This window comes from Clinocottus analis, unplaced genomic scaffold (genome assembly GCF_023055335.1).
Source record: "Clinocottus analis isolate CAN_PGR_092001 unplaced genomic scaffold, fCliAna1.0.p SCAF_7, whole genome shotgun sequence".
In the NCBI taxonomy this organism is placed as follows: Eukaryota; Metazoa; Chordata; class Actinopteri; order Perciformes; family Cottidae; genus Clinocottus; species Clinocottus analis.
In genome coordinates this window covers 687,642-711,945 of record NW_027176229.1, presented here as the reverse complement: position 1 = coordinate 711,945, position 24,304 = coordinate 687,642, and the positions used below count along the sequence as shown (strand labels likewise).

The 24,304-nt window shown below is 42.7% G+C and overlaps 2 protein-coding genes across 5 annotated transcripts; one reads left to right on the top strand and one right to left on the bottom strand.

The window, feature by feature from the left end:
• The first annotated feature begins 686 nt into the window (after positions 1–686).
• Positions 687–6,004, top strand: grsf1 (G-rich RNA sequence binding factor 1). The gene is made up of 10 exons (XM_068566529.1): positions 687–1,023; positions 1,649–1,793; positions 2,266–2,421; positions 2,652–2,774; positions 3,648–3,786; positions 3,882–4,006; positions 4,616–4,680; positions 4,789–4,924; positions 5,540–5,585; positions 5,889–6,004. The coding sequence occupies exons 1-9, from the start codon at positions 808–810 to the stop codon at positions 5,578–5,580; spliced, it is 1,146 nt and encodes a 381-aa protein (XP_068422630.1). The 5' UTR covers positions 687–807; the 3' UTR covers positions 5,581–5,585; positions 5,889–6,004.
• A 1,461-nt stretch (positions 6,005–7,465) lies between these two features.
• rufy3 (RUN and FYVE domain containing 3) lies at positions 7,466–24,011 on the bottom strand. 4 transcript variants are annotated; one of them, XM_068566524.1, is made up of 18 exons: positions 23,618–24,011; positions 18,606–18,779; positions 18,239–18,356; positions 18,012–18,113; positions 17,415–17,538; positions 16,605–16,669; positions 16,198–16,263; positions 15,796–15,865; positions 15,622–15,711; positions 15,141–15,224; positions 14,841–15,008; positions 12,561–12,658; positions 11,364–11,483; positions 11,079–11,205; positions 10,799–10,884; positions 10,684–10,714; positions 10,379–10,456; positions 7,466–8,975 (listed from the first exon to the last, which is right to left on the bottom strand). In XM_068566524.1, exons 1-18 carry the CDS (start codon positions 23,868–23,870, stop codon positions 8,832–8,834), a joined length of 1,998 nt encoding a protein of 665 aa, XP_068422625.1. In that variant the 5' UTR covers positions 23,871–24,011; the 3' UTR covers positions 7,466–8,831. The 4 variants fall into 4 exon arrangements, with proteins under 4 accessions (XP_068422625.1, XP_068422627.1, XP_068422628.1 ...); XM_068566526.1 differs by lacking the exon at positions 23,618–24,011 and adding an exon at positions 20,845–21,618; XM_068566527.1 differs by lacking the exons at positions 7,466–8,975; positions 10,379–10,456; positions 10,684–10,714; ... (1 more) ...; positions 11,079–11,205; positions 11,364–11,483 and adding an exon at positions 11,653–12,375 and having other exon boundaries at positions 23,618–24,008.
• Positions 24,012–24,304: the final 293 nt, after the last annotated feature.

Here is a 24,304-nt window from a genome sequence, read left to right as displayed (position 1 = left end):
GTGTTTATGAGTAGTTTATGAGTCGTCCTGACCGCCAGGGGGCAGTGCGGGCTACATGCAACATAAACAAGAGCAGAGTGGGAAGGCGGAAGTACCAGAGTGAGAAGGAGAAGGCGGTTGTCAAGTACACAGTAGTTAGTAGCAAGACCACTTCCGAAAGACCTACTAATTTAAATATATTATATATAGTCTATAACTTTAAAATACAAATAATACGCAAATCTGCCAAATTACGTTTTAATTATTTTTTTTTACATAGTTTGTATCTTGTTTTAATATATGCCTTATTAACAATTACTTAACAACCCATGAAAAGGTTTAAAACAAAAATATACTATTTTTTATTTTACTCTGTTTCTGTCAAACTGAGTTTGTTTTTGGAATTTAGTTGTATTGTGTGTGTGTGTTTTTGTTTGGTTTTGCTTTTGCTTTAGAGCAAATATCTGTATTTAGTTAGTCTATTTTGCTGCGTTAATTGATTATTTAAACGTGATTAAGGAATCATCACATCATTTAAAAACATTCAGTGGTGATAGCAGTATTAATAACAAAATACCTAATGAAATAATGAGCTCCGCAAGGTGATCAAACTGTAGAAAGTTTTGGCTTTTGTTGTGAAAAAGTAACCGGAAGTACAAAGCGTTTAGCCGTCAGCTTCCTTAAACCTCACGAGCTCTGCCCTTGACTGACCCACGTGAGTCAGTCTAGCTTCCTGTAAACGGGCAATATACGTCGATTAAATTAAGAGAGAAACTGACTTAAAACCACCTGTTTTTATCTCCTTACACCTGGCGGGCCTCGACCAACATGTCACGCGGCAGTAAATCTCTCTTGTTTCTGCTGCAGCGGTGTGTCGCAGTCAGACAGGCGACGTTCCCGACAAATATCAAAATAAGACGCAGCAGCAGCGTGTTGTCGGCCCGGTGCGCCTTGACTCAGCAGCCGACATGGACATCAACCACCCGGGCAGTGTGTCAGCTGCAGTCCGCAGTGACAAGCAGCCAGTACCGGTTCTGTACCAAGGTTAGTCCCGAGGTCAGGAAGTGACTGAACAGAACTGCTGTTTTGGAGTCAGATAGATTAGTTCTACTACATTTCTAATTACTTTGCAGATTCAGATTAGTAATGCAGCATGCAAATCAACAACACATTTACTGTGACAAGTTAATTTCCCCGGAAGTACATACAGTTATTAAAATAGCTGCAACATTCAAGTGATGTAAACAATAATGCATCACTCTTCGCTTCCCATACTGCGGTACGATCTGAATACTTCTTCCACCTTCCGTATTAACAACTTTATTCAGAGATGATGATCAGAAGCAGCACTTTGGTTTGATCATCGAAATGTACTCCAAAAGTAAGATTATGCGTAATGCACGGTGTCAGATTAATATATGTTGATTCATAATATAATTGGTGATGTAATAATGTGTCAATCCCTTTGAATGTGGAGGTGGAGCAATGAAATGTAGGAACAATAATGTTGAATTATTGCCTCTGTATTAAACAAACATTCAGTGCTGCAGTTTATTGTCATGCTTCTGGTGAAGAACTGTGTACTGGACTGTCAAATACCTGGAGAAAAAAAAACATGGTTATTTTGACAACCTTTCTGTATTGTCTCATTAACGTCCACGTCTTCCAGGCGGGAGAACCTTTCGTAGACGATTACCCGCCGCTGCCGTTCTACCAGTCGGATTCAGAAGTGGAGAAGAAGGAGGTGTACATCATGCATGTGAAAGGTCTCCCCTGGTCCTGCACCGCTCACGAGCTCCTGGAGTTCTTCTCGGGTGAGAGTTTGGATTTCGGAAGAAGAAGCGTCGCACCTCTAGTCTTGTCGTTGTACGTGACGGATGCTTTTATGTTTGTCAGCACTTTGTTGGCTCCGTGTGTTTTTGAAAGCTTGTTAAATGAAAGATAAAAATACATTAAACAATGAATCAAGAAAACAATCAATAATTGAAATAATTACCTCTAACCCCAGTAAGTTGTTTTATACAAGCAATAATTGTTTGTAGAATAATAGCATCAAAATATGCTGCCTCAGTTCATACTGTATCTTTATCATAACTCTTTAATTACTAAACCTAAGTCTCAAGGTAAAAGCTGTTTAGTGTACTCATCTATGACATTGTTGTGTTTACTGTCCTGATTGTCCAACAAATTTTTAAAAAAAAACACTAACACCAGAACACTCCAGTTAAACATTCAGACCATGTAGAAGAATAAACATTGTCTTCCGTATTTGTTGCCGAATTCCAGAGTGCACAATACGTGACGGGGCGAAGGGGATCCATCTCATGGTGGACCATCTGGGGAGGCCGTCGGGACAAGCCTTCATCGAGATGGAGCACGAGGAGGACGTGGGCAAAGCCCTGGAGAAGGACCGGCAGTACCTCGGCCCGCGATACGTGGAAGGTGCGTGACTTTGTTTTTCCAAGGGAGTCAAAATACTTTTTTCGGGGGGTGGGGGAGGGAGGACATTATGATCTGCCAAATGGATAGTTATTAAGCTGCTTCAGGGTCCTGACGGGATGCGGGGGGTTTACTGTGACACTTTAACACAATAATACATTGTAAAGAACAAATAAAAACAGGTGTGTGTGTGTGTGTGTGTGTGTGTGTGTTTTTGTTATTTTTTCCTGCAGTGTGTGAAGTGACGAACAGCGACGCAGAAGCCCTCCTGCAGACACCGGGCCACAGCGACGTGGTGCGCCTCAGAGGGCTCCCCTTCTCCTGCACAGAAGAAGATATCTTCCAGTTTTTTTTGGGTACACTTTGCTTTATTTATGTGATGTGAACATCACAATGGCATTAGAATTCCTAGCACATATCTACGCACAAAAAGAAAACCAGATGAGTGTATACAGTGAATGCTAATTTAGCGCATGATTTTTCTGCAATTAATCGCATTATGCGCCAAATTTAATAATGAAGTAAAAACTAGTGTATTGCAGCTTTTATTTTAAAGTAATGTTATCAGGACAATATAACAGCACTCTGGAGCAACAGCAAGTTAACATACATACATATATAGTTTATAAATCTTTTCTTCCTCAGTGAGAAAAGTCCAGTCTGTGTTGTGTTGAACAAGTGCACTGACGTCTGGTTGAATGAGGTGGAGATGTGAAGGACAGCTGACAGGTATCAGCGGCGGCTTTGCGTGATTGATGTTCAATCTGGGTCTGCTGAGCTTGCAGCGTGAGGCTGCAGGTAGTTTGACCGCCTGTGAAGCTTTGAGAGGCGACTCAGCGACTCGCGGCAGCTGAGAACAGAAACTACAGAACAATACGTGCTTTCACGTCAGGCTCAAGACGGCAAATTGTCCGGTGCACCTACATTAATCGCTATTTAATTTATATAATGGAATAAAAAAAATGCAATAAAAAGAGACTGCTCCCAACATCAGATTTACAGTGAAGCACTGGATCTGTGGTTAGAAACCGCTCCATGTAGTTTCCTCAGGACGTCTATTAATAGTCAAAGTAAAATGGAGTATTGAAATAAATTACCCAAAGTATTTTTGATTGGGTTAAATTAATCTATACATGGATGAGTTCCTCAAAAAAAAAAGAATTCCAAAAAGAGAACGAATAGAGGAGACAATAAAATGACCCAAAATGAAATTGGTCTGTGTCCCTCAGGTTTGGACATAGTGCAGAACGGGATCACCGTCGTCAGGGACCACAGAGGAAGGAACTCCGGATCGGCTTACGTGCAGTTCCACTCCCAGGAAGCGGCGAAGAAAGCTCTGCAGAGAGACCGGCAGGTCATCGGAAACAGGTCGGCTGCCGCTCGCGCTTACGTGAAGGCCGTACGCCTCTCGCTCTGAGGGACACCAGTCATCGCTGTGTCTCTCCACGGTTGTGCACTTGCAGATACATCGAGGTGTTTCCCAGCACAAAGGCCGAGATTCATACGAATTGGAACAAGAAGTTCAATCCAGTGTTTCCTCACGCCAACCTGCAGACCGCCAACAGGACCGGCCTGCAGAACCAAGCTGGTGAGGGGATTTCTGTTCTATTTAATTTGTTCCCTCCTGGAATGACAATGGGTTCAGACGTGTAACAATAAAATCAGACTTTTAAATACTAATTGGTTGCTCAAACACTGTTCCTCAGATATTTATTGTTCTCCCTTCTTAGAGGGACTTTGGTGCGTAATGTGATTCATCTATCTGGAACCGTAACATTAATGCAAAGTGTAGAAATCTTCAAGATACGCCTTTATTTGGGAATTTCCATTGCTTATCGGTGTCAGCCACTTCCTCCGAGACCAGGACTGAATTGGCCAGATCATATTTTAGTAGCTTGGTAGTCAGTCGATAGTGTAAATGTAACTGATTGTGTTGAAGAATAACAATGGGGCTGAATAGAAATGAATTAAAGTCGTCCTGTGGCAACTTTGTGATCTCAGCAAATATCGTAATATTGTCCAAAGAAACAATATAATATTGTTTAGTGATGAAACTTGTGGTTTAAACCCTAATAATCAGCAGCTCGCTGACACCTTCACCTAAAAGTTTTTTTCTTGCAACAACCAAAACAATCATAATTTGAGCACAAATTAGTTTATTATTATCTATTGTTAAATGAAGTACGTGCTCCATCAGGATCCGCTCACTACGTCCACATGAGAGGACTTCCCTTCCACGTGGCCGCAGAAGACATTGTTAAGGTAAAAAAATACATGAATAAATAACTTAAAAAGAGGCTGGTTACGTCGTTATAAGTCACTTTAACGTGAAACTTTCAACTTAATGACTGTTTGTTTTTCCTCCTGCAGTTCTTCGCTCCTCTCCCTGTGTCTAAGATCCTGATGGAGTACGGTCCTGATGGGAGGCCGAGCGGAGAGGCCAAGGTTCACTTCAGCTGCCACAAGGACTCCTTAAGCGCCATGACCCGAGACAGGACGTACATAGGTGAGACCGCCTGGGAGCTTTAACCTTTTGGAAACTCTGAGCGAAAACCTTCCTGCTCCCATTTTAAGTCCCAGCATGCCCCATTCAGACAATCTTTTGGCATAAAATACGTAATCTTTCCATTTTTTTAACCGAGCAACACAGTTTTTTGACTGAAACTCCTTCCTGACAAACCAAGGCTTTGTTTTATTGTGAGTGTTGTTGCAGATTCAGATTCTTTAGGTCCTAATCTTTCCATAAAGGTGTCTTATTGACGCTCCAGGAGGCATTTTTGGGGAATCTGGCTCATATGATGCTGGATGTTCATAGTTACGATCGACGATTTTTTTGCAGATATACATTTTTTTCCCAAGCCTTTGCTGAACAAATAAATACAATAAACACAAGTATTGGAATTAATTTGAGGTTCCTACGACGACTCAAACACAGAGAAAAACACTCAAACATGAAAAGGAGGTCTGGAGTCAACATTGGTTCCACAGTATTCAACGGGTTAAACAGCCATACACATTCTTTGTTACAATATTAAATGGTCTCATAATCAGTGCTGTTGATTCGACACTGTCGGGTTTTAAAACTGAACATTTCTCTGATTTTTTTTCTTCTTTTTTTTAGGAGAAAGATACATCGAGTTATTCCTGAACTCAAACAACTGACAAAGGTGAGAAAGCTGGAGATTCTTGCTTCTTGACAGGAAAATCCTCCATATTTCTATGTCTTACTTACGTTTAAGTTACTAAGGAGACAGAATTGTGCATTTCTGAACGGCAGTTTAGTGGCTGTGCCGCTTTCTGCAGGATGTGACACAGATGTTGTAATTACAACCCACGAGCTGGGAATTTCAAAAGAAAAACACTGACGTCTCTGCACTGCGTTCTTTTTAGAAAGAAAAAAAGATATTGTGACGTACTTCAATGTGAATTTACTTGTTTGAGCTTTTTTTAACCTGTATTTTCTCCTGCAGGTGAACAAACAGATGCCCAGGCTCACATATACACATAAGCAGGACGACTGTATTTATTTTTTCCAGCCTGACATCAAACAATAAACATTCCTGGTGTCAAAAAACTATTTGCCTTCACTGTCTCCATCCAACAAAACGGAGTCGATTAGTTTGAGATCGACAAACAATTTCTGATAAAAGGTGAATTCAAAGAAGTCCTTTTTAGTGAAGTTGACATAAAAACGTTAACATTTGGCACAAAATGTAAGTTTCCTTATCATTTGTCTCGACACCCACAGAGAGAGGAATAAGCTGTGAAGAGGAGCAAAGTCATGCACAATATGATAGTCTTGTATTGAAAGTAAAGATTTTTCAAAACATGTATTTATTATTTACATATCGCGGCCGTTCTCTGAACATTTAGTTCTCCTGGAAATATTTGCCCAGTGAAATAATCTGTAAATCAAAAAAGGCAGTTTTGGAAAATGACCACCTACATTCAAATGTGCATATTTACTTATGTTGGACTTTTTAATATTTCGATGAATTACTCAACATGTCCAGTTTTTACAGAAATATTGAATATATATCGTGAGTTAAGTCACTTTAAAACACTGTTAACAAAATGTTGGACACTTGATTGCTTCTTAATGGTCTTCAAAGGACTTGGTTTCACATTTTGGGCGCAGACTTTTAGCTCCTTGAAATCCAGATTGAATACTTTTGTTTGCTGTTGCCTCATGTTGTGTTACCAGATTCAAGGATATTATTCAATTTCTGCATCACTACTGCATTTTATTTTGTAAACTGCACTGCAACTTTTATTCTGTGGAATGTGCTCTACGGTGGCACCAGAGCACGTGGACGGTGTAAAAGACGCCTTCCTTCTTCTAGAAATATGAAACGGTAATCAAGCTCTCTGCAGTAAACTCCACGGTAAAACGGCATAAATGCACCAATCCATCTCTGGACGAAAAGCAATGCTAGATACATTGAACACCCGCACAACCAAGGCGGAAAGCTTCATTAGCATAGCATTAGCACATCATTAGCATAGCAGAGATGGGGAACTACAGCCAACGCAACACGTGTGTCGTTAACCTTCCAGTGATTTTATTTATAAATGAAACTCCAAAACCATATTCAACCGGACAGATAATCCTAAACCTTTAGACGACAAAAAGTATAAATATTCGCTCATGAGCCTTCAGCTGCCAGGAAGCATATCTTCCTTCAATATATCCCTGGACTGATCCCGTCAGCCTGCTGTTCCCTTATTCATCATTGTGACCAAGATGTAATGTCCAGAACATCTCAAACGATCCATCGGAGCCGCGGCCTCAGGCTGAGGCGTGTTGGCACCACACAGCCCAGCAGGCCCGAGCGCACAGCCCAGCAGGCCCGAGCGCACAGCCCAGCAGGCCCGAGCGCAGGTGGAATGAATTGACCTACCTTACAACATAAACATTATATTACTGGAGTCCAAATTGTATCAAAGTGACAAATTGTTACAGATCACAAATCACATCCTTCAGTTCTTTTAGTTCAGAGGATTGTAAGCGCACAAGGTGAATGTTAAAATAATACTCATACAGCAGTAACATTTAATAAAAGTTTATTGTTGATCCAAGAAGCATTTCCATCTGGCGGGTTAATTGGCTTCAACAGGAACCAGTGAGCTGGACTTCCTGCGCTCCTAACTCTCCTTCATACAAAACATACACACTGCTGTTATGAAGACGCACTTCAAGCCGGCCGGGCAGAGAGCCATGCATCTAAAAAGTGCCAAAATATGATAAGACTAATTATCCAGAGAAAAGACGAGACTCTAGATATCTGAGTGTTCAACCGGTCGCTGATGTGACAAAACCTTCTTTGTCAAACGGCTTCAATAATACACAACAGCTGCAGTAGCCACATATTTTACCCAGAATACTTAGCGTTGTAAACTTTAAAAAAGGAACAGTCTGATATAACTAAATGTACTTTTTTTTTTTAAAGATCCGTCCTGTAAGTATATGAAGCTACACCCTTCAGCTCGTTAGCTTAGCATAAAGACAGCACACTCTACTTCCTAGCACCTAAGCGCAACTTCCACATTCAACACCCAAAGAGAAGACTAAGAAATAGTCCCATCGGATATTTGAACCTTGTGTCAGTGTTTGTACGGATTAAATGAACAAGAGGGACCGTGTCAGCATGCTTTAGAGATGTTGCTCCGTGTGATTCAATAAGAAATATTTGTTTTTTTCTGTTCTTAACTTCTGCATTAAAGTTTTACAATCTCCATAACTCACTATACTGAGGTTATGACGAATGTATGTGTATATTTATGATTGTTTACTTTCATTTTAAGTAGCGTATAAAACCCTTTTTGACGGCACATCTTTCTCAAAATGCAAACATGTTATATATCATAGTATAATTTAATATTTGTTAGCATCCACCGGAGTCAGAGGCCACTTTGAGAAATAAAGTGTGTAAAGTCATGCTTCACCTGATGCATCATATACTGATCTATTCATGATTAATAGCTGTGTTATAATGAAACAGTTGTCCAGTTTAAGTGAATTTAAAAAATATATCGTCAGTTGATCCTTTTAATCAATAATCCACTTAGTGGATGAGATGATTTCATTTTTCTTAATGCCATCAGATGCCCTTGTTTTTTTTATACAGCTTTTTCAAATGCAGGTTTTCACTAAAAGCAGCTTAACACATTTTCAGCCAGAAAGAAAGAATTAAGGCGACACCAGCGTTTGAAAACAATTGAAAACCTGCATCCAGACGGTGAGAGGCTCCCAGTGACGTCACTAACTCAGAAGCACCTACAGTATCGCCGGGCCCAGAGCTGGCAGGACGCCGTCAGATCTTTTATGATGTCACAAAGTCAAAAAAAGTGCATATTGGCAGTGCCGGTCCGACAAACTCGAAGGCCTCGGGGAGAGGTAGGGGGGGGGGGTCTCATGTTGGCGTCGACGCGTACTGCTGCAGCAACAGAGAGAAGCAGGCGGTGCACACCGTCTCCGGCAGGATGGAGGAAGGCAGCGGCAGCTCGTTGGACACGCAGCTCTCGCAGAAGACGCCGCCGCAGTTCTTGCACTGTTTCTAGGGACGAGAACACACACACACACACACACACACACACACACACACACACACACACACACACACACACACACACACACACACACACACACACACACACACACACACACACGGTTGGAGGATGCAGAGTCTTCATCTCTCAGCCTTCTCTAGAACTCAACATCTCCAGATTTCTTCTTGCACTTTGGCTGTTGCCATTTTTGCGCAATAATAAACAAATAATAATAAATAAACAAAATCCGATTAAATTAAAAATCAAATTCAAAAGCAACCACGTTTCTTTAAAGCCGCCTGACTTCCTGTTATTATATTTTCATGTCTCATTTTTATACAATGTATTACTAATTTCTAATTCTGAACTAAAGCAGAGGACTTGTGAGTAAGGCTGTATTTTTATCCAACCATGGAAATTCATATTTATCCTTTTCTCCGTTTCAGTTTAGCGTTGGAGCATGCAAACATTTGCCAATGCTTTTTTTTTTAAAGGACAAAAAAGGTGAAAAATTGAATGGATCCGTCCAATAGTCGCCTAGACGTTGCTGTTTGGACCAAAATGGTGAACCGACCGACTGAAACGGGTCGACAGCGACATCGTTAGAGCTGCTCGTGCGACGAATAAATATTGATTCAGTTCATCATGGAGGAGGAGCGCCATGTCATGTGATACAAGAGTTGGATTTATCAGTTTCAGCTTGCATTTAATCTCATCATGGTTTGTCAATTCCTAAAAAAAAAAAAAAGAAAACTTCTGCATTTTTTCTTCATATTTCGGGACTGAACTGTAAATAACGAATGGGCACCATTCATTCACTGGTCCAGTATTCAGTATTGAGTGAGAGCGCTGCGGCCCGGCTGTAACGCTTCGGTGCGACTCCTTACTGACAATGTACGTTCTCCAGAACGTGCTCGTTTCTGCCCCCGCTGGGCTCAAATTGTTATGACATGCGTCTCACAACATTATGGAAAGAACCCTTCAGAGAAATTAAATGACTTTCCTTTTGGCTTCCCTCCGGTCCGTTTGTTATTGCACATCTCGCTCTAGGAGAAACCTCACGGCCTCAAGTGAAGAGTATGAAGTAAAACGGCTTTTATTTCCCTGTGGGGTTCTTTTCACAATGTTGTCAGATACTGAAAATAACAATCCCGACCTCTCGGTGGCAAAATGAAAACCCCAAACACTTCTTAGTGGAAGAAGAATTGACAGTGAGGAGTTTCCATGAGAGACGTCTGCAGCGCGCTCCTTCAATATTAAATAAATATACAAAACAATCTCTTGTCTCCATTAGGTAACCATGGGAAAATAAGGTTACCAAAGACACCCTTTAAAAAAAGGTAAAGACTGAGCAGACGTGAGCTCCTCAACATCCTCTGCTATCATAACATCTTCAGTTCCATCTGTGTACCTTCGTCTTCACGAGGGAGTTGTCCTGCTCACACATCGGACAGACGGAGGGCTCGCTGATCTCCACGAAGGACTCGTCCTGCAGAGAATACATCCATAAGGAGAAGTTCATTAGGGCCATTATGGGAGTTGTGAATATCATCCAATAGCAATATACTAGTACTACAACACTGGCTGACTGTTTCAGCTCGATTGCCTCTTTACAGATCAAACTTGACGAGTTTGAATTTGAGGTAAATACTTTGTGTTGTTTGCCCAGAAACATGAGATAATTCTACATTTCACTTAGTGCATCTTAGACCTCACCGGCTCGTCCTCGTGATGCGACCTCGAGGACCTGAGAAGGCGGAGAAGAGGATGAATAAGTAAATAAAAGACAGTATTCCTTCTCATATGTGTTGTTGTTGTGTGAACGACGTACAGGCTGGAGCTCAGACTGGTTTTGTCCTCCGCTCCTGAGTTGAACTGGTCGCTCTCCCTTCGAACCGATGGGGATTCTGGGAGATGCTGTCAGTGAAACACACACACACACACACACACACACACACACACACACACACACACACACACACACACACACACACACACACACACACACACACACACACACACACACACACACACACACACACACACAGTAGATAAAAAGAACAAAGTAGTTGAGTTCATCTTCCAAGTTTCACTCGTGACCACAGGTTTACTTTTGGGATGTTTTCTGGGGGTCTCTTCTCCCTCCGAGGAGCGCTGGACTGTCCGGACACGGCGTTGTGATGAAGATGCTGCTGCTCACTCCTTCGCTCTTTCCTCAGCTCCATCTCCAGATTAGACCTGAAACACAATGCAGTGAGAACAAGTTTATACAGTAAGCAAGTAAGCAAGTTAATATTTATATATACATGTATGTATATATACACAACTCAAATGCCATAAATGAAATGAATCAAAGGATGTCTAAGCACCATAAACAAACATCAGCCAGACTTTACCTGTGCTTCCTCAGCTGCTCCACCTCCACCTGCAGACTCTCGATTTTGTCCCCAAACTCCTGTTTGAAGAGCCGGTTGGCCTCCAAGGCCAGAGCCCTCTCTCTCTCGGCCTGTTTGCATCTGGTCAGGAGGAGTGGGAGGGGGAGGGGGGAGGGGTTACATAAACTTATGGTAAAATGAAAACGTGGTGGGAACAGAAACTTAAAACCAAACGCGCACACACACACACAAAATAAAATAAAATGAAGAGAATTGAACGAGGAACTTGGCCAAAGAAGATGAAGCCGGCTGTTGTTTTATTATCGTTTTATTAGCCTAATGAGTACTACAGTTTACACCAATGTTATGTTCACATACAATTCAAAATTAATGAATTAATTTTGCCCTTTTTTCGTCTGACTTGATCTGGCTCCCGTCCCGGCTTTCTACACTCAACTGCAGGCCCCCAAAGGACCCAAAAGGACCCCAAAGGACCCCAAAGGACCCCGGCCCCCTTAACACCAGCCCGCTCTCTGTGGCTCTCCGGCAGCGGTCTTAGTTCTTAGGAAGTCCACTTCCTCCCACATATCCAGGACGTGTCCATCAGAGACGATTCACGGTGGACTTTCGGAAAAAATAAATTAAAAAAAACGCACTAATGCTGTATATTTTTTCCCCTTTCTAAAGAAATGTCCCACCAAATGAAAAGTAGAAATCGGAGCCGTCAGAACACGAGGATTAAGGGGCCGCTAAAAGGGTCGATTCAGTCCACACTACTCAAAGCTGATGCTGGAGAGCCATTGCAGGAGTTTGTGGTAGAATGTTTTGAGGTTTTTAATATATATTTTTTATTTTCAACAACAAAAGGAGCGTCGTACAGAAAAGATAACATCCTAGTTTGGTTATTTCTATGTTAGACAGGTTGTATGTTTGCATGAATGCGGGCGGGGTGAGGGGGAGCTACTGCTGCAGCTGCAGCAGCCGCCCCGCCGCCGAGTTCAGGTTCCTGGCCTGCTTCACCGCATGCTTCTCACTGAGCACGGCAGCACAAACAAATAATAATGACGGTGAAAGAAACAATGAAAGTTGGAGGGAGAAGAATGACAAAACAGGACAATAAGATGTTTTTTTTGTTTTGTTTTTTTTGTAGGCAAATGGTTCCCGTGAAATAATTATCAAAAAAATAGCAAACGTGGCTTGTGGAGAAACCGTTCTCACCTCGTCTCCATCTGCTTCACAGTCCCGGACATCTGGTTGATTTTTTCCTCCAGGCGAGAGATGGCTTCGCTCTTGTGTTTGGAGCCGGCGTCGGCGCTCTGGGGGGAGGACGAGGACATGTTGGTTAACGGGAAACAAGGCGTGAGAAGCCTGTGCACATTAAGACTCTGGGGAACTACGACTCCCACCAACCGGCTTTTACTGCAAGAACCCTCCAATCGTAGAGCAGCAAAGCTAAAGAAGAACACAATCTTTAGATCAGTGATCTGGAGGGATCTGGGAGGAATCCTGTCTTTTCTTCATCTGTTACGCCGCTCAACAACTTTTGGTATGTCTATCATTGAAATCAGAGAGAGGAAACAGTTTTTACAACGTGTATCGTCATTTCCATTCAGTCCTGTGAGGTCGAGGTTTGACCAGTTAAATCATTTAAATTTGACCTGAAACATTGAGCCCAAAAAAAAAAAAGTATTCCAGCGTTGAAGAGAAACCATGATTATATTGTGGGTTATTTTTTAAGGGTGCACAATCACAATTTCCAAACATTATACGTAAATAATTAATCGTGTCATTATGCCGATAGAAACCGGCTTCCCCTCATGTGATGCTTTAGAGAAAAGGACGTCTCAATTAAGAGATTTAGGACGCAGCCAATGTCCTTTTGGCAGTGCCGGTCGGCCCATAGAGGGCAATGGGGCTTGGCCCCACCCACTTTCAGCCACCAAAAAAAAAAAAAGATTATATTATTAATTATGAAAAATAAAATTATATTCATACATTATACAAATTGTCACTATATGTGTTGTTGAACTATGAAATATACCCAGTAATATTTGTAAAATAGGATATCTGCACCAAATATCTGCTTTTCCGGCTTCTCTCCTCTGCTAGTGCACGTCTCTGCTGCTCACGTGCACGTCTCTGCTGCTCACGTGCACGTCTCTGCTGCTCACGTGCACGTCTCTGCTGCTCACGTGCAAGTCATGGGGCTAGATCCATTCTGCCCAAAGAAGGCGGGTCTAATACAAAGTTTAGCCAATCACTGATTAAAGAAATAAATGAGTGACGTACAATTCATCCAATCAGCGCCATAAAAAAAAGACTTCCAGAGGCGCTGTTTTCACCTCGCCCCAGAGCACGTTCCTGTGTCTCTGTTCTCGTCAGGGCTCGTGTCTCGTTAACACCTCGCGTGATCTCGTCTGCTTCTCTTCTCTCGCAGCGACATTTGAACGACATGACAATGGAGCGCTACTCTTGCAAGAAGACTCAACCCAAACGAGATAAAATCTCTCCTCCAAGACGCGTTTGAGAGAAGAACTTGAGCGGAGAGACTTCAGGTGAAACGACTGGTCCCAGATCAGCCGGCTGAACTCAGCATGAAACAACAGACCGGGGATACATGAGAGACGGACAGCTGCTGCTTGTGCTACATTGATGCTACCGGTAACGAACAAGAGCGTTGTTTTGAGTCCATCAGCATTCAGAACGCAACCGCGCTGATAAAGAGGCTGAGCAGCTTCTCCCACACGGACAAACAGACAAACGTATCGGCCAAGCTCAAAACGGGGCTGCAGTCAGCTCACTACGTGTTTAAGTATTAAGTCATAACATTCCAACTTAAAATGACATAAATCACTCTCAGTGCAGATATTGCCTGTTTTCAATCTATATCTGCAGTGATTTTTGCAGACTCTCAGGAAAAGACACTTGACATTCGAACCCAGGCCGAGGTGTTTGTTAGGAACCGACATGTCAGAAAAGGAAGCCTGCAGCGAAGGCTGCTTAGGACGTTTATCCTGCACGGTGAAGCAGACTGCTCCGTGTAATGCGCGGTGAAGCCGACTGCTAGGTGTCCCGTACGGTGAAGCCGGCTGCTAGGTGTCCCGTACGGTGAAGCCGGCTGCTAGGTGTCCCGTACGGTGAAGCAGGCTGCTAAGTGTTCTGCGCAATGAAGCCGACTGCTAAGTGTCCCGCACGGTGAAGCCAATTGCTAGGTGTCCCGCACGGTGAAGCCGACTGCTAGGTGTCCCGCGCGGTGAAGCCGGCTGCTAGGTGTCCCGCACGGTGAAGCCAATTGCTAGGTGTCTTGCGCGGTGAAGCCGGCTGCTAAGTGTTCTGCGCAATGAAGCCGGCTGCTAGGTGTCCTGCACGGTGAAGCCGGCTGCTCCGTGTCCTGCGTGGTGAAGCCGGCTGCTAGGAGACCTGCGTGGTGAAGCCGGCTGCTAAGTGTCCCGCACGGGTCGAGGTAGAACACAAAGGGGCTTAGAGTCGCAGCCTCACCTGTGACTTGTGGCTGAGCTGCTGGTTGATGACGCGAAGGTCCTCCAGCTGCTGTCTGAGCTCCACCAGAGCGTCCTGCTTCTCACAGACATCTTTCTCCAGCATCTTCATGGACAGCTCCATCTCCTGCTTCATTCCGATCTGCACCTCCAGCTCTTTCTCCACATCCTGCACAGACATCCTGCCACTTCACTGACATTCCAATGTTTGTTTGTTTTTACCAGGGATTCTACAGTCGGACGTTTTGCGCATTTATGAATTGTGAAAAACTATATACATTTAAAAGAGCCTGAAACTCACCAATCGAAGCAAAGTTTCCTCTTTGAGCTGCTTGCGTGTTTCCCCCAGGGCTTGTCCGTCTGGTGCCGAGTCGCTTCTTGATGCCTAAAAAAATAAATAAAAAACGGTAACGCGCATTACACTTCAGAAAACTATTTTTAAAATTGCACTGCAAACTCATATTTTAAGTATTTTACCTTGAAGCCGTACCTGAGTTGCCTTTGAGAAGAGCGAACATGCTATTGGCATTATGGAAAACTAACATCTCGACAAGAATATAAGTCCAGTATCTATCAAAATGAGACCATGTGTTTTTGAAAACTCGTAAATAGATGTCGATTGAGTCACCTTTTCTTGGTGTTACGATATTAGCATGCTTGTAATCATTAAATTAACTCATGAATTTGAAATTTGATGACATAAGATAATATAGACCCGATGCAGTTCAAACAGTGAAATGAAAACAAAAACAAAAAAACTGTTAAGTTGATGATGTGCTTACCTTCCTGGACTCCAGCTGGTACGAGCTCTCCTCCTTCACTCGCTCCACGTCTTCTTGTAAAGTGATGATCCGGTTATTTGCCACAGCGAGCTGTGGAGACGAAAGTCAGAATAAACTTCTGGACACACAAAGAAAAATAAAGAAATAAAAAGGTTCAGCTGCCGGTCGACTCACCTCTTCTGTGAGCTTTGTGTTGGACTTTTCCAGAGCGTCCACCTTGGCCTGGAGGTTGTTTACAGATGCACTGCAAACAGAGACAGACACAGCAGCTCAAAAACCACAGTGGGGGAGGATGGAGAGACAGAGACAGAGAGAGACAGAGACAGAGACAGAGAGAGAGACAGAGAGAAAGAGACAGAGAGAGAGAGACAGAGACAAAGAGACAGAGAGAGAGACAAAGAGAGAGAGAGAGAGAGACAAAGAGAGAGAGACAGACAGACAGAGAGAGACACAGCGAGAGAGAGAGAGAGAGACTGAGAGACAAAGAGACAGACAGAGAGAGAGACAGACAGAGAGAGAGAGAGAAAAAGAGAGACAGACAGACAGAGAGAGAGAGAAACAGACCCGCTGACAAACCTCAAATGTCGGTTCAGCTCCTCCACGTAATTCTTCTGGTCGAGAATTGCTGTAATCTGACCATCACTGAGGAAGAGGAGGACGTGGAAGATGGATCAAACAGGTGGATGGAAGAAAGACATCACAGCATTTTAAAAACTAAATGTGAGGTTAACTGTTTGACACCTTGGTTTGAATGTTTAGTTTGTCATTGTTTATCCCTGAATCCTATGGAAGCCCAGTTACGCCACTGAGACGATAGAAAAAAAAGATCTGTCTTTATAATGACAAACTATGTAAAAATAATGAGAAACGGTCTCAATATTATGACTTTGTATCTTAGACTAGGAAATTCATTTGTTGACACCACCAGGAAAATGGAAAAGCAGCACTTGAATCTTAATATTAATAAAGGAAGCTGCACTTACCCCTCTGCACTCTTACTACTGTGTCCACCATCTTTGAGGTACATCGAGAAATCGATCACGCCGACCTGCAGAGGTCATTTAGTAAGAAACAGATAATCAATGACAGCTGAAACCACACGGCTGCTCATGTGAAACAAATAACACCACTACATCCATTCACCCATCCATCCACCCACTCAATTGTAAATTCAACACTTATATAAATACTTCCCTGTTATTACTTTAGTTTCTTATTCTAAGTCATTTATCATTTAGCACACAAACATCAATCTGAGGGAAACATTGAACTTCTTCCATACAAATCAGGCCTCGCGCAGGAGGAACATAGATCCCATTTTTTCTTCTTTAAAAAAAAACAATAAAAAAAACACTTCTTTTAGAAAAGAGGACATTTAATGAGGCCGAGACCACTTATCAAGATAAAAAACTATTCTTCAGTTAAAGACTTGAGGAACGTAAAAAAGAAAACATGAATATCATAGACTCAAATATGTTTGAAAGTAATTATAATGATTGGATTATTATCTTAATACCATTAGTCCATTCATCCAATCAAGACCCCAAAACTGTGTGCGTTCAGTTCAAAATAATCAAAATTGTAAAAATAAACTCTTTTTACAGTTATTTTTTGGGGGAAATCCCTTCACTTCTTTGGCCAGAATATTTGCACACAGCCAAAGCCCTGCATTAGTGGCATTAGCTATGCAAACAACACTAACTTGTTCTGCACGTCTGGTGAGAGCACATTTTGGATGGTTTAGAACATTTGGTGCATCTCAGGAGAGGAGAGAGACAGACAGAGAGGATTACCTGAGAGTCCAGGTCCTCTCCCTTCATACACAGATTGGCATCAATGACGTTCAGTCCAACAAGCAGCCCGGCGATGACGGCTCCCTCCTCCTCCATCATCAACGCGTTCGCCTCGTAGAATTCACTGCAGAGACGAGACGGGAGTTGTTCTTTTAATTTGCTTATTTCACTTTTGTACAATAGTCCCACTGAGATTTACAACAACAAGTTTCACATACGAAAAGTAGAAAGCGCTTGCCGCCACTGTTGGGTGAAAAAGAAACATTTGACTACAGACTAATAGGATCAAATGTAATGTGCTATTCTGTTGCATTATGGGAAATGTAGGCTTCAGCAAATTTGGAGCTTGAGCCATAATCGTTACTCAAAGGCAACCTCTGCTTCTTCCGTTCTGACCACAAGCAAGGAAACTGTCAAACGCTCTTTTACTGTGTTGCGACAGCGCATGCAATGTGTTTAAAGAGGACTACTGTACATACGGCCGTGGCTCAGGTGGAGTACTTCAAAGTAAAATGAAACAAAAACAATACGATGTGTAAGATCTGGCTTCTACGGCATTATTCTGAGAGCCAGCCGGCCTCAGCGCCGTCAACCCACCTGAGCAGGTCCTTCCTGTTGATGATGGTCTTCATGTAGTCGGACAGTTTCTTCTGCATCAAAGCCAGTCGCAACCAGGCACGCCCTCGTCCCAGAGGAGTCCTGGAACACATTAACACCTTGAAAGGCCGTCGAGAGTATTGCGCAGACATTTTTAAAAAGCGCATATAACAATATCAATTAAATATAAAGTTATGGACTGTGAGAAATCTTTATGCTGGACTCACCTGAGGCCGGGCAGGTCTTTTACGCTGGCAGTGATCTCCCCCGCTTCAGGAGTCAACTTTTCCACCAGCTCCAGCGCCCCCCAGAAGGACTTGTTCTGCCCCAGGAAGGTCTTCTTGGCTGAGGAGTGAGAGATGGTGCTTGTTGAGACGTTTTCATTTGGAAGAAATTGGGTCACAAAAGTAATGAACTTGGGAAGAAAAAAAAATCAAAACACCGACTAAGGAAACCCAGGCATCGTTGTTTACCAGAAGAGTGTGGCGTATGAACATTTTTTGAACAGTAAACCAAATCAGTCGAGATCTGGAACTCGTGCCCACTTGATGCAGCTTTGAACAGACGGACGCGCGAGGTGTGCCGAGTACGTACTTTTCAACCCGTGCTTCAGACAGTGCTCCATCACGACGAAGAACTGCTGGAGGGGGGCGTAGTCGGAGTCGAGCGTGCGGCCGAGGTTGAGCGCGGACTCGATCAGGCCCTTGATGCTCAGCTTGGCCATGTTCATCAAGTTAAGCCTCTCGATCGCAATGGGATCCTTCGGATCTAAAAGAGGAGAGAAGAAAAGAAAGAGGAAGGTCATCATCGTCCTCGTGGGGATGACAGCTAACAGCGGGAATGACTCAGGAGCTAAATTTATAAAGGAGGGAGAGACATTTGAGATGGTTCTGCATTTCCTTTCTGTGTGACGAGATCCAATGTTCTCTAGGAAGTACAAGTAAAGTAGTTGAGATCAAAGTAGAACACAACAAAAAAAACAATGAGCTTTTGTTTAAAAAGAAGAAAAGTTAGCAAACCAAGAATAAAGAATAACTTTGGAGGCGGCGGTTCATCGAGTAAAACCCAGAATAAGCCTTTGTGTCAGCCGCCGATACGTTTATGCCTCATCAATAATTGATGTCAATAAATAGATGCTGAGGCTTTTAGCAGAGGTCTTCTTCTGGGCTCTGCTATCCTGCAGCATCCGTGTACATTATTAATGCCTTTTTACATTTGGCCTGTCATTTGCATATACTTCATCACATCCACGTGGAATTGGGATGTTTTAGAGCATGAAAGTCTCGACGTCCAACAAAACATGAACTTAAACAAAGACACACACACACACACGCACACTTTCTCAATAAAAGCTTTCTTTATTCTCTTTTCCTCAGTAATTGCAACACACGGTGTACAAACCCATGTTATTTAATACTGGGATGAATCAGGAAAGTTGGTGAATGAGGACTTTTATAATTTAATTCATTCGGTGAGAAGAGAAATACAGTGGTGGAAAGTAAGAAGCCTTTTTTGTTTGGTTTCTGAGGACTGCGGTTAATAATGCAACATAAATCAACTAATAAGTTATAATGCATCATTATAGATGTATATGCTGCAACCCTGCAATATATAAAATAAATAAAAATGAGCTCCATCTTCATCAGCTGCAATGTTAAGTAATAAACGCAATAATGCATCAATAATTATAATCCAAAAAAAGAACATACATCATTCTGAGAAGGGCCAGTCTATATAATGCTCTTTTTTATGTTGGTATTCATAGTATATTTTAAAGCTGACATGCTGTACCTGTAACAGAGACTGTGATATTAGCACTTTCTTCACCACTAAGATTCTTTGTCAGCTTCTCACGAGGAAGCATTGAAATATGACGGATACACAAAGACATGAGCAAGTACCAACATGTGTGAAGCCAACGATACTTTAATCACAATTGAAATACTTAAACAGATTAACTCCATGAGATGAAAACATGAGATAATATTGCAAATAAATAAAATATACCAACAGAAGCTGGAAATAAATTACCAGATTATTAGACGCAAGACTGCATCCCTGATAATAAACAGAGTCATGTCAAAAACGTCTGTCACCGTTAAAGCTCCTCTGTAACGTCATTACATCATTGATATTATCAGAGAGGAGCTGCAGTGTTGGATTTGTACTGGCCGGAGAAAAGTCTGAAAAAACCTGGATCTGCCCATCTGAGCTGAGAGAGAGCCAGAGGGGAGAGAGAGAGAGAAAGAGGCGTGGCAAGAGATGAGGAAGAGCGTCGCCGTACAGCCGGTATTCTGTATCTCATCATATTCAAAACCGTAAACCACAATACATACTGCACGCATGCATCTGTTTAAAACCAGCGTTGTGTTCACTGCTAGATGCAAATATCTGAATTCTGTTGCATCTTGACGTGTTTTAAAAATAAAAAATAGTGTTATATCTAGTAAAATGAAGGTGAACAGCCACCAAAAATTAGGCTGTATGAATCATTGTTGGTTTACAGCGAGATAATAAACCCTCACGACAAAACAAGAAGCACTTCCTGGTTGTCTTGTCATACGGCCCTGTCTATTTACAAGCGGCGTCATCCTGCCATGGGACGCTCAGACGCCAGACCGTGTCGCCCAGCATCCATCGGGACGACGGCTCAAACGGATTCACGTCACCACGGTTTAACACATGCAAACGTATTGCACCCGAGAACCCCCACCCCCTCGTCCCCCGGTGCCGCCGCCACCACCACCACGCCCCAAACGGAGAGCGCACACACTCTCTCTCACACTTACACACACACACACACGGCGATGAGCTAATCTGTCCCACGCGTTACCTTCATGGGCCGGCTCTGGGTCCGGCGTCAGGGAGATGTCGTTGAGCTCGCGGAGGCACAGCCACTCGCCATCGACGGACACGCGAAAGTTGCAGAGATAGATGGTCTCCCGGGCGGCCTGGGTGATTTTGTCGGTGGTGGGGGTGGGGGTTTCGCTCTGAGGCGTCAGGTCAGACATGATGACTCAGCTGATTTAAAAAAAAAACAACACCGCCGAGGAGAAAGTAGGGAGAGGAGGAGGGGGCAGAGGAATAAAGGGCAAAGTAGCTTTTTGTTCCGCAAGCCCAGTGGAGGCCCCCAAAGAAAATTACAAGTCAGGAGAGAGAGAGAGAGAAGAGGGGTGAAAAGACAATCAAAACAAAAGAGGATGAAAAGGCCCAAAGACGGGCAAGGCGCACAGCGGCTCTCAGCGGCTCTCAGCAGGTGTTAGAAACGGTGCTGCTTCTCCTCCTCCTCCTCCTCCTCTTCAAGCCTGCATCCTCCTCCTCTCCTCGCTACAAACTGAGGGAAATATGCTGCCGTCTTGCGAGAGGCTGCCCTGCCCTGTCCTCCTCAACACATCCCTTCCTCCCTCCTCCTCCTCCTCTTCTCCAACCTCTTGTAATCCCCTTTTTGCATAGACTGGGATTTAAAATGCAGGAGAGCACCGTGCGGGGAAAAAAAAGAGGAAAGCACAGCCCTCCTCCGGTCGACTCAGCGCCGGTTCACTCTGATTTGACTGCCTGTGCGCCGCAGTGAATGCACTGGGGTGGGTGTCGACCAAAGATGGCTGACAGTAGCGCTGGGTACAGCAACACATAGTCACGTGAGCAGATGGTGCATGCGTAAAAAAAAAAAAAGAGGGGGGGTGGGAGAGGGGTCCCCAGAGTAGCCAGCCAGTGCTAATGATGCAGCAGACGACTCATCTGCCTCTCAAGCATCAACAGCTTCCTCTGACCTGAAACAGACGCCTGTTATGTGACAATGCAATTATTGCACTGCTGCAGAGCTACAAGGGCAGTGAGGCTAAACGTCCAGAGTGTAAAACGGGCATTGCGTTATTCTCACTACTACTTAAAGAAAGCCAAGCCATGCACGTCTTAGACAGAAGACAAACGCTGGGTTTTAGCAACAGTTTCTACAAATATTTTTTTTAGGGAATGACGTACATCCTCCTGTTTGTTACAAGAAAAACACTGCAACAAATTTGAGGAAAATAAAACAAACCTACGTCACAACATTTTGTCAGTGGATAAAGTGACCACGCCATCAGAGGACTCACTTCACTCGGAGACAAGAGTCACATTAATTAAGAAAATGGTGGGAATTCGAACCAGGAAAAGTTCATGTGCAAGCTCAATCGTATCACTTGTGTCCGGTCCGGCTACTTCTATATTTATTATAGAGAAGTGCTCTATAAAAGATCTTATTAGTTTATTTAACTTAACATGACATCTAATGCATATTTAAGATAAGTGCTGTTTATTTGTAACTTTGATTCATTTTCATCATTGATAAACTTCAGATGTATTTCAAGAGCTAGACCAATAAATTCTTTACATTTATGTTTTACAATTAACACATGAAATGATTAAGGCGCTTGCAAATGATAGTAATACAAAAAGGTAAACCATACTGTGGTGTATTAGCTTCACTTAAAATGTTTTGCGGTCATGACAAACACTCTCACCTTTATAGTTTGTCCCTCACAGAGCACTGACAGGACTTTACTGTCAAACTGTCAAACGTCTGTCAAAGTCTTTAAATATATACATCTAAGCATTAAGAAAGTGGATCGTATGCTTTCAAAGAACAGAATTTTACTCTTTTCCAGTAAAAAAAACAACAAAAACATTCAACCAAAAAGAGATATGCCAAGTTTGAAGCCCAAATCCCAGAAAGCATTCTGTGGGATTGAAAGATCTTTCATTGTTTTATTTTATCATCTGTTCAGTTGAACACTGCAACAAATATGAGGAGAATAAAACAACAACCCTTCGTCACAACATTGAGTTATTGTGGCCAACGTGTCTGAGCCATCAGAGACTCACTGCTCACGTCACTCGGTACAACAGTCACATTAACTGAGAAAATGGTGATGATACGCCTTGTATTATTTTAGTATTCTGTTTATTGTGTTATTCTCTGTCTATGATTATTGTTTTCATAAATTTATAGTTTTTTATTTTATTGTATTTGTTTACTGTTTTTATTGATTCATTACATTTCTATTGTTTTATTCAATGTCTGTTTTTTTAAATTCTATTGTTTTATTATATGTCTTTGTTGAGTAATTTTATTATTTGTATTGTTTTATTCTGTCTGTTATATTCCGACTTGTTTGTGTGTTTATTTATTGATTTTATTATTTGTATGGTTTTATTCTGTCAGTGTTTATTGTTGTATTCTATGACAATGTTTGTTTTATTCCATGTCTCTTGTTATGTTCTGCCCTGTGTATTGTTTTATTCTGTGTCTGTGTTTATTGTTATGCCTTGTGTTATGCATGTATGTGCAACGATTCTGATAATTACTGTCAAATCATACTGATTCATTCTAATTATTGTTCCATCCCAGATTAACACAACAAACATTATGGAATTTGGTTGCTATTTATGAACTAAACTGACTAATATGCGTGTTGCTAAAAACCTAAGCAGGTAGGAAGTTGGTTGTTTACGGACGTTTAAAAGTCAGCTAACGCCAAATAAGCTAGCAGCTCGCTGTGAATCAGGTTAATGTGGAGGATTAAGTTAGCTAGTTAGGTGAATATCTGGACTTTTGTCTCACTCACTTCGGCGCTTGGACTCGATTCTTTCGATCCTGAAGTCATACTGTCGCGGCGGAGCGGGTGACAACGACCCGGGCTTCCCAAATCTCAAGTTTGAGGAGTTTAACGCCTCCTGGAAGTAGATCACCGACGTCGGTGATAGAGTCTCGTCCGGACTCTCCACGTGTCCGTTTTCGTCGGAGGGGTTTTGTTTACTGTCCGAAACCTCCGTAGATGACCGCAGAGGTGGGTCCCCCGACAAGTCCCGCTCCGCCATCCTCCTCCTCTCTCCGGGTTAAATTCACTTCATGTGACCCGAGTAATCACTCCGCCTTTCGTCCCGTCCTCCACAGCCTCCACCTGACCCGGAAATAGCTCGGCACGAGCGGTAGTCCAACGAGCCGTTAACGCGACCAGAGATTTTAATGAGGAAAGATGGCCGAGATGACGCATTTAGGAGTAGCCCCCGTGACTGAGCGTGAGCGGGTGGATGCTCCCATGATTCATTGCGTCGCACGCCGGCGCGCTTGTTCCTCTCCCCCTTCAAGACTCTCTGTAGAACTATTTAAATACTTATTTTAAGCCTTAAACGATCAGAAATAACGCGGATTGCTGTATAACAATACATATAAATCGACGAGGATAATTTGTTTAAAACATACACCTTACGTTTGGGTTACATGCTGAAATGTATTAATTTGTATTTTATTG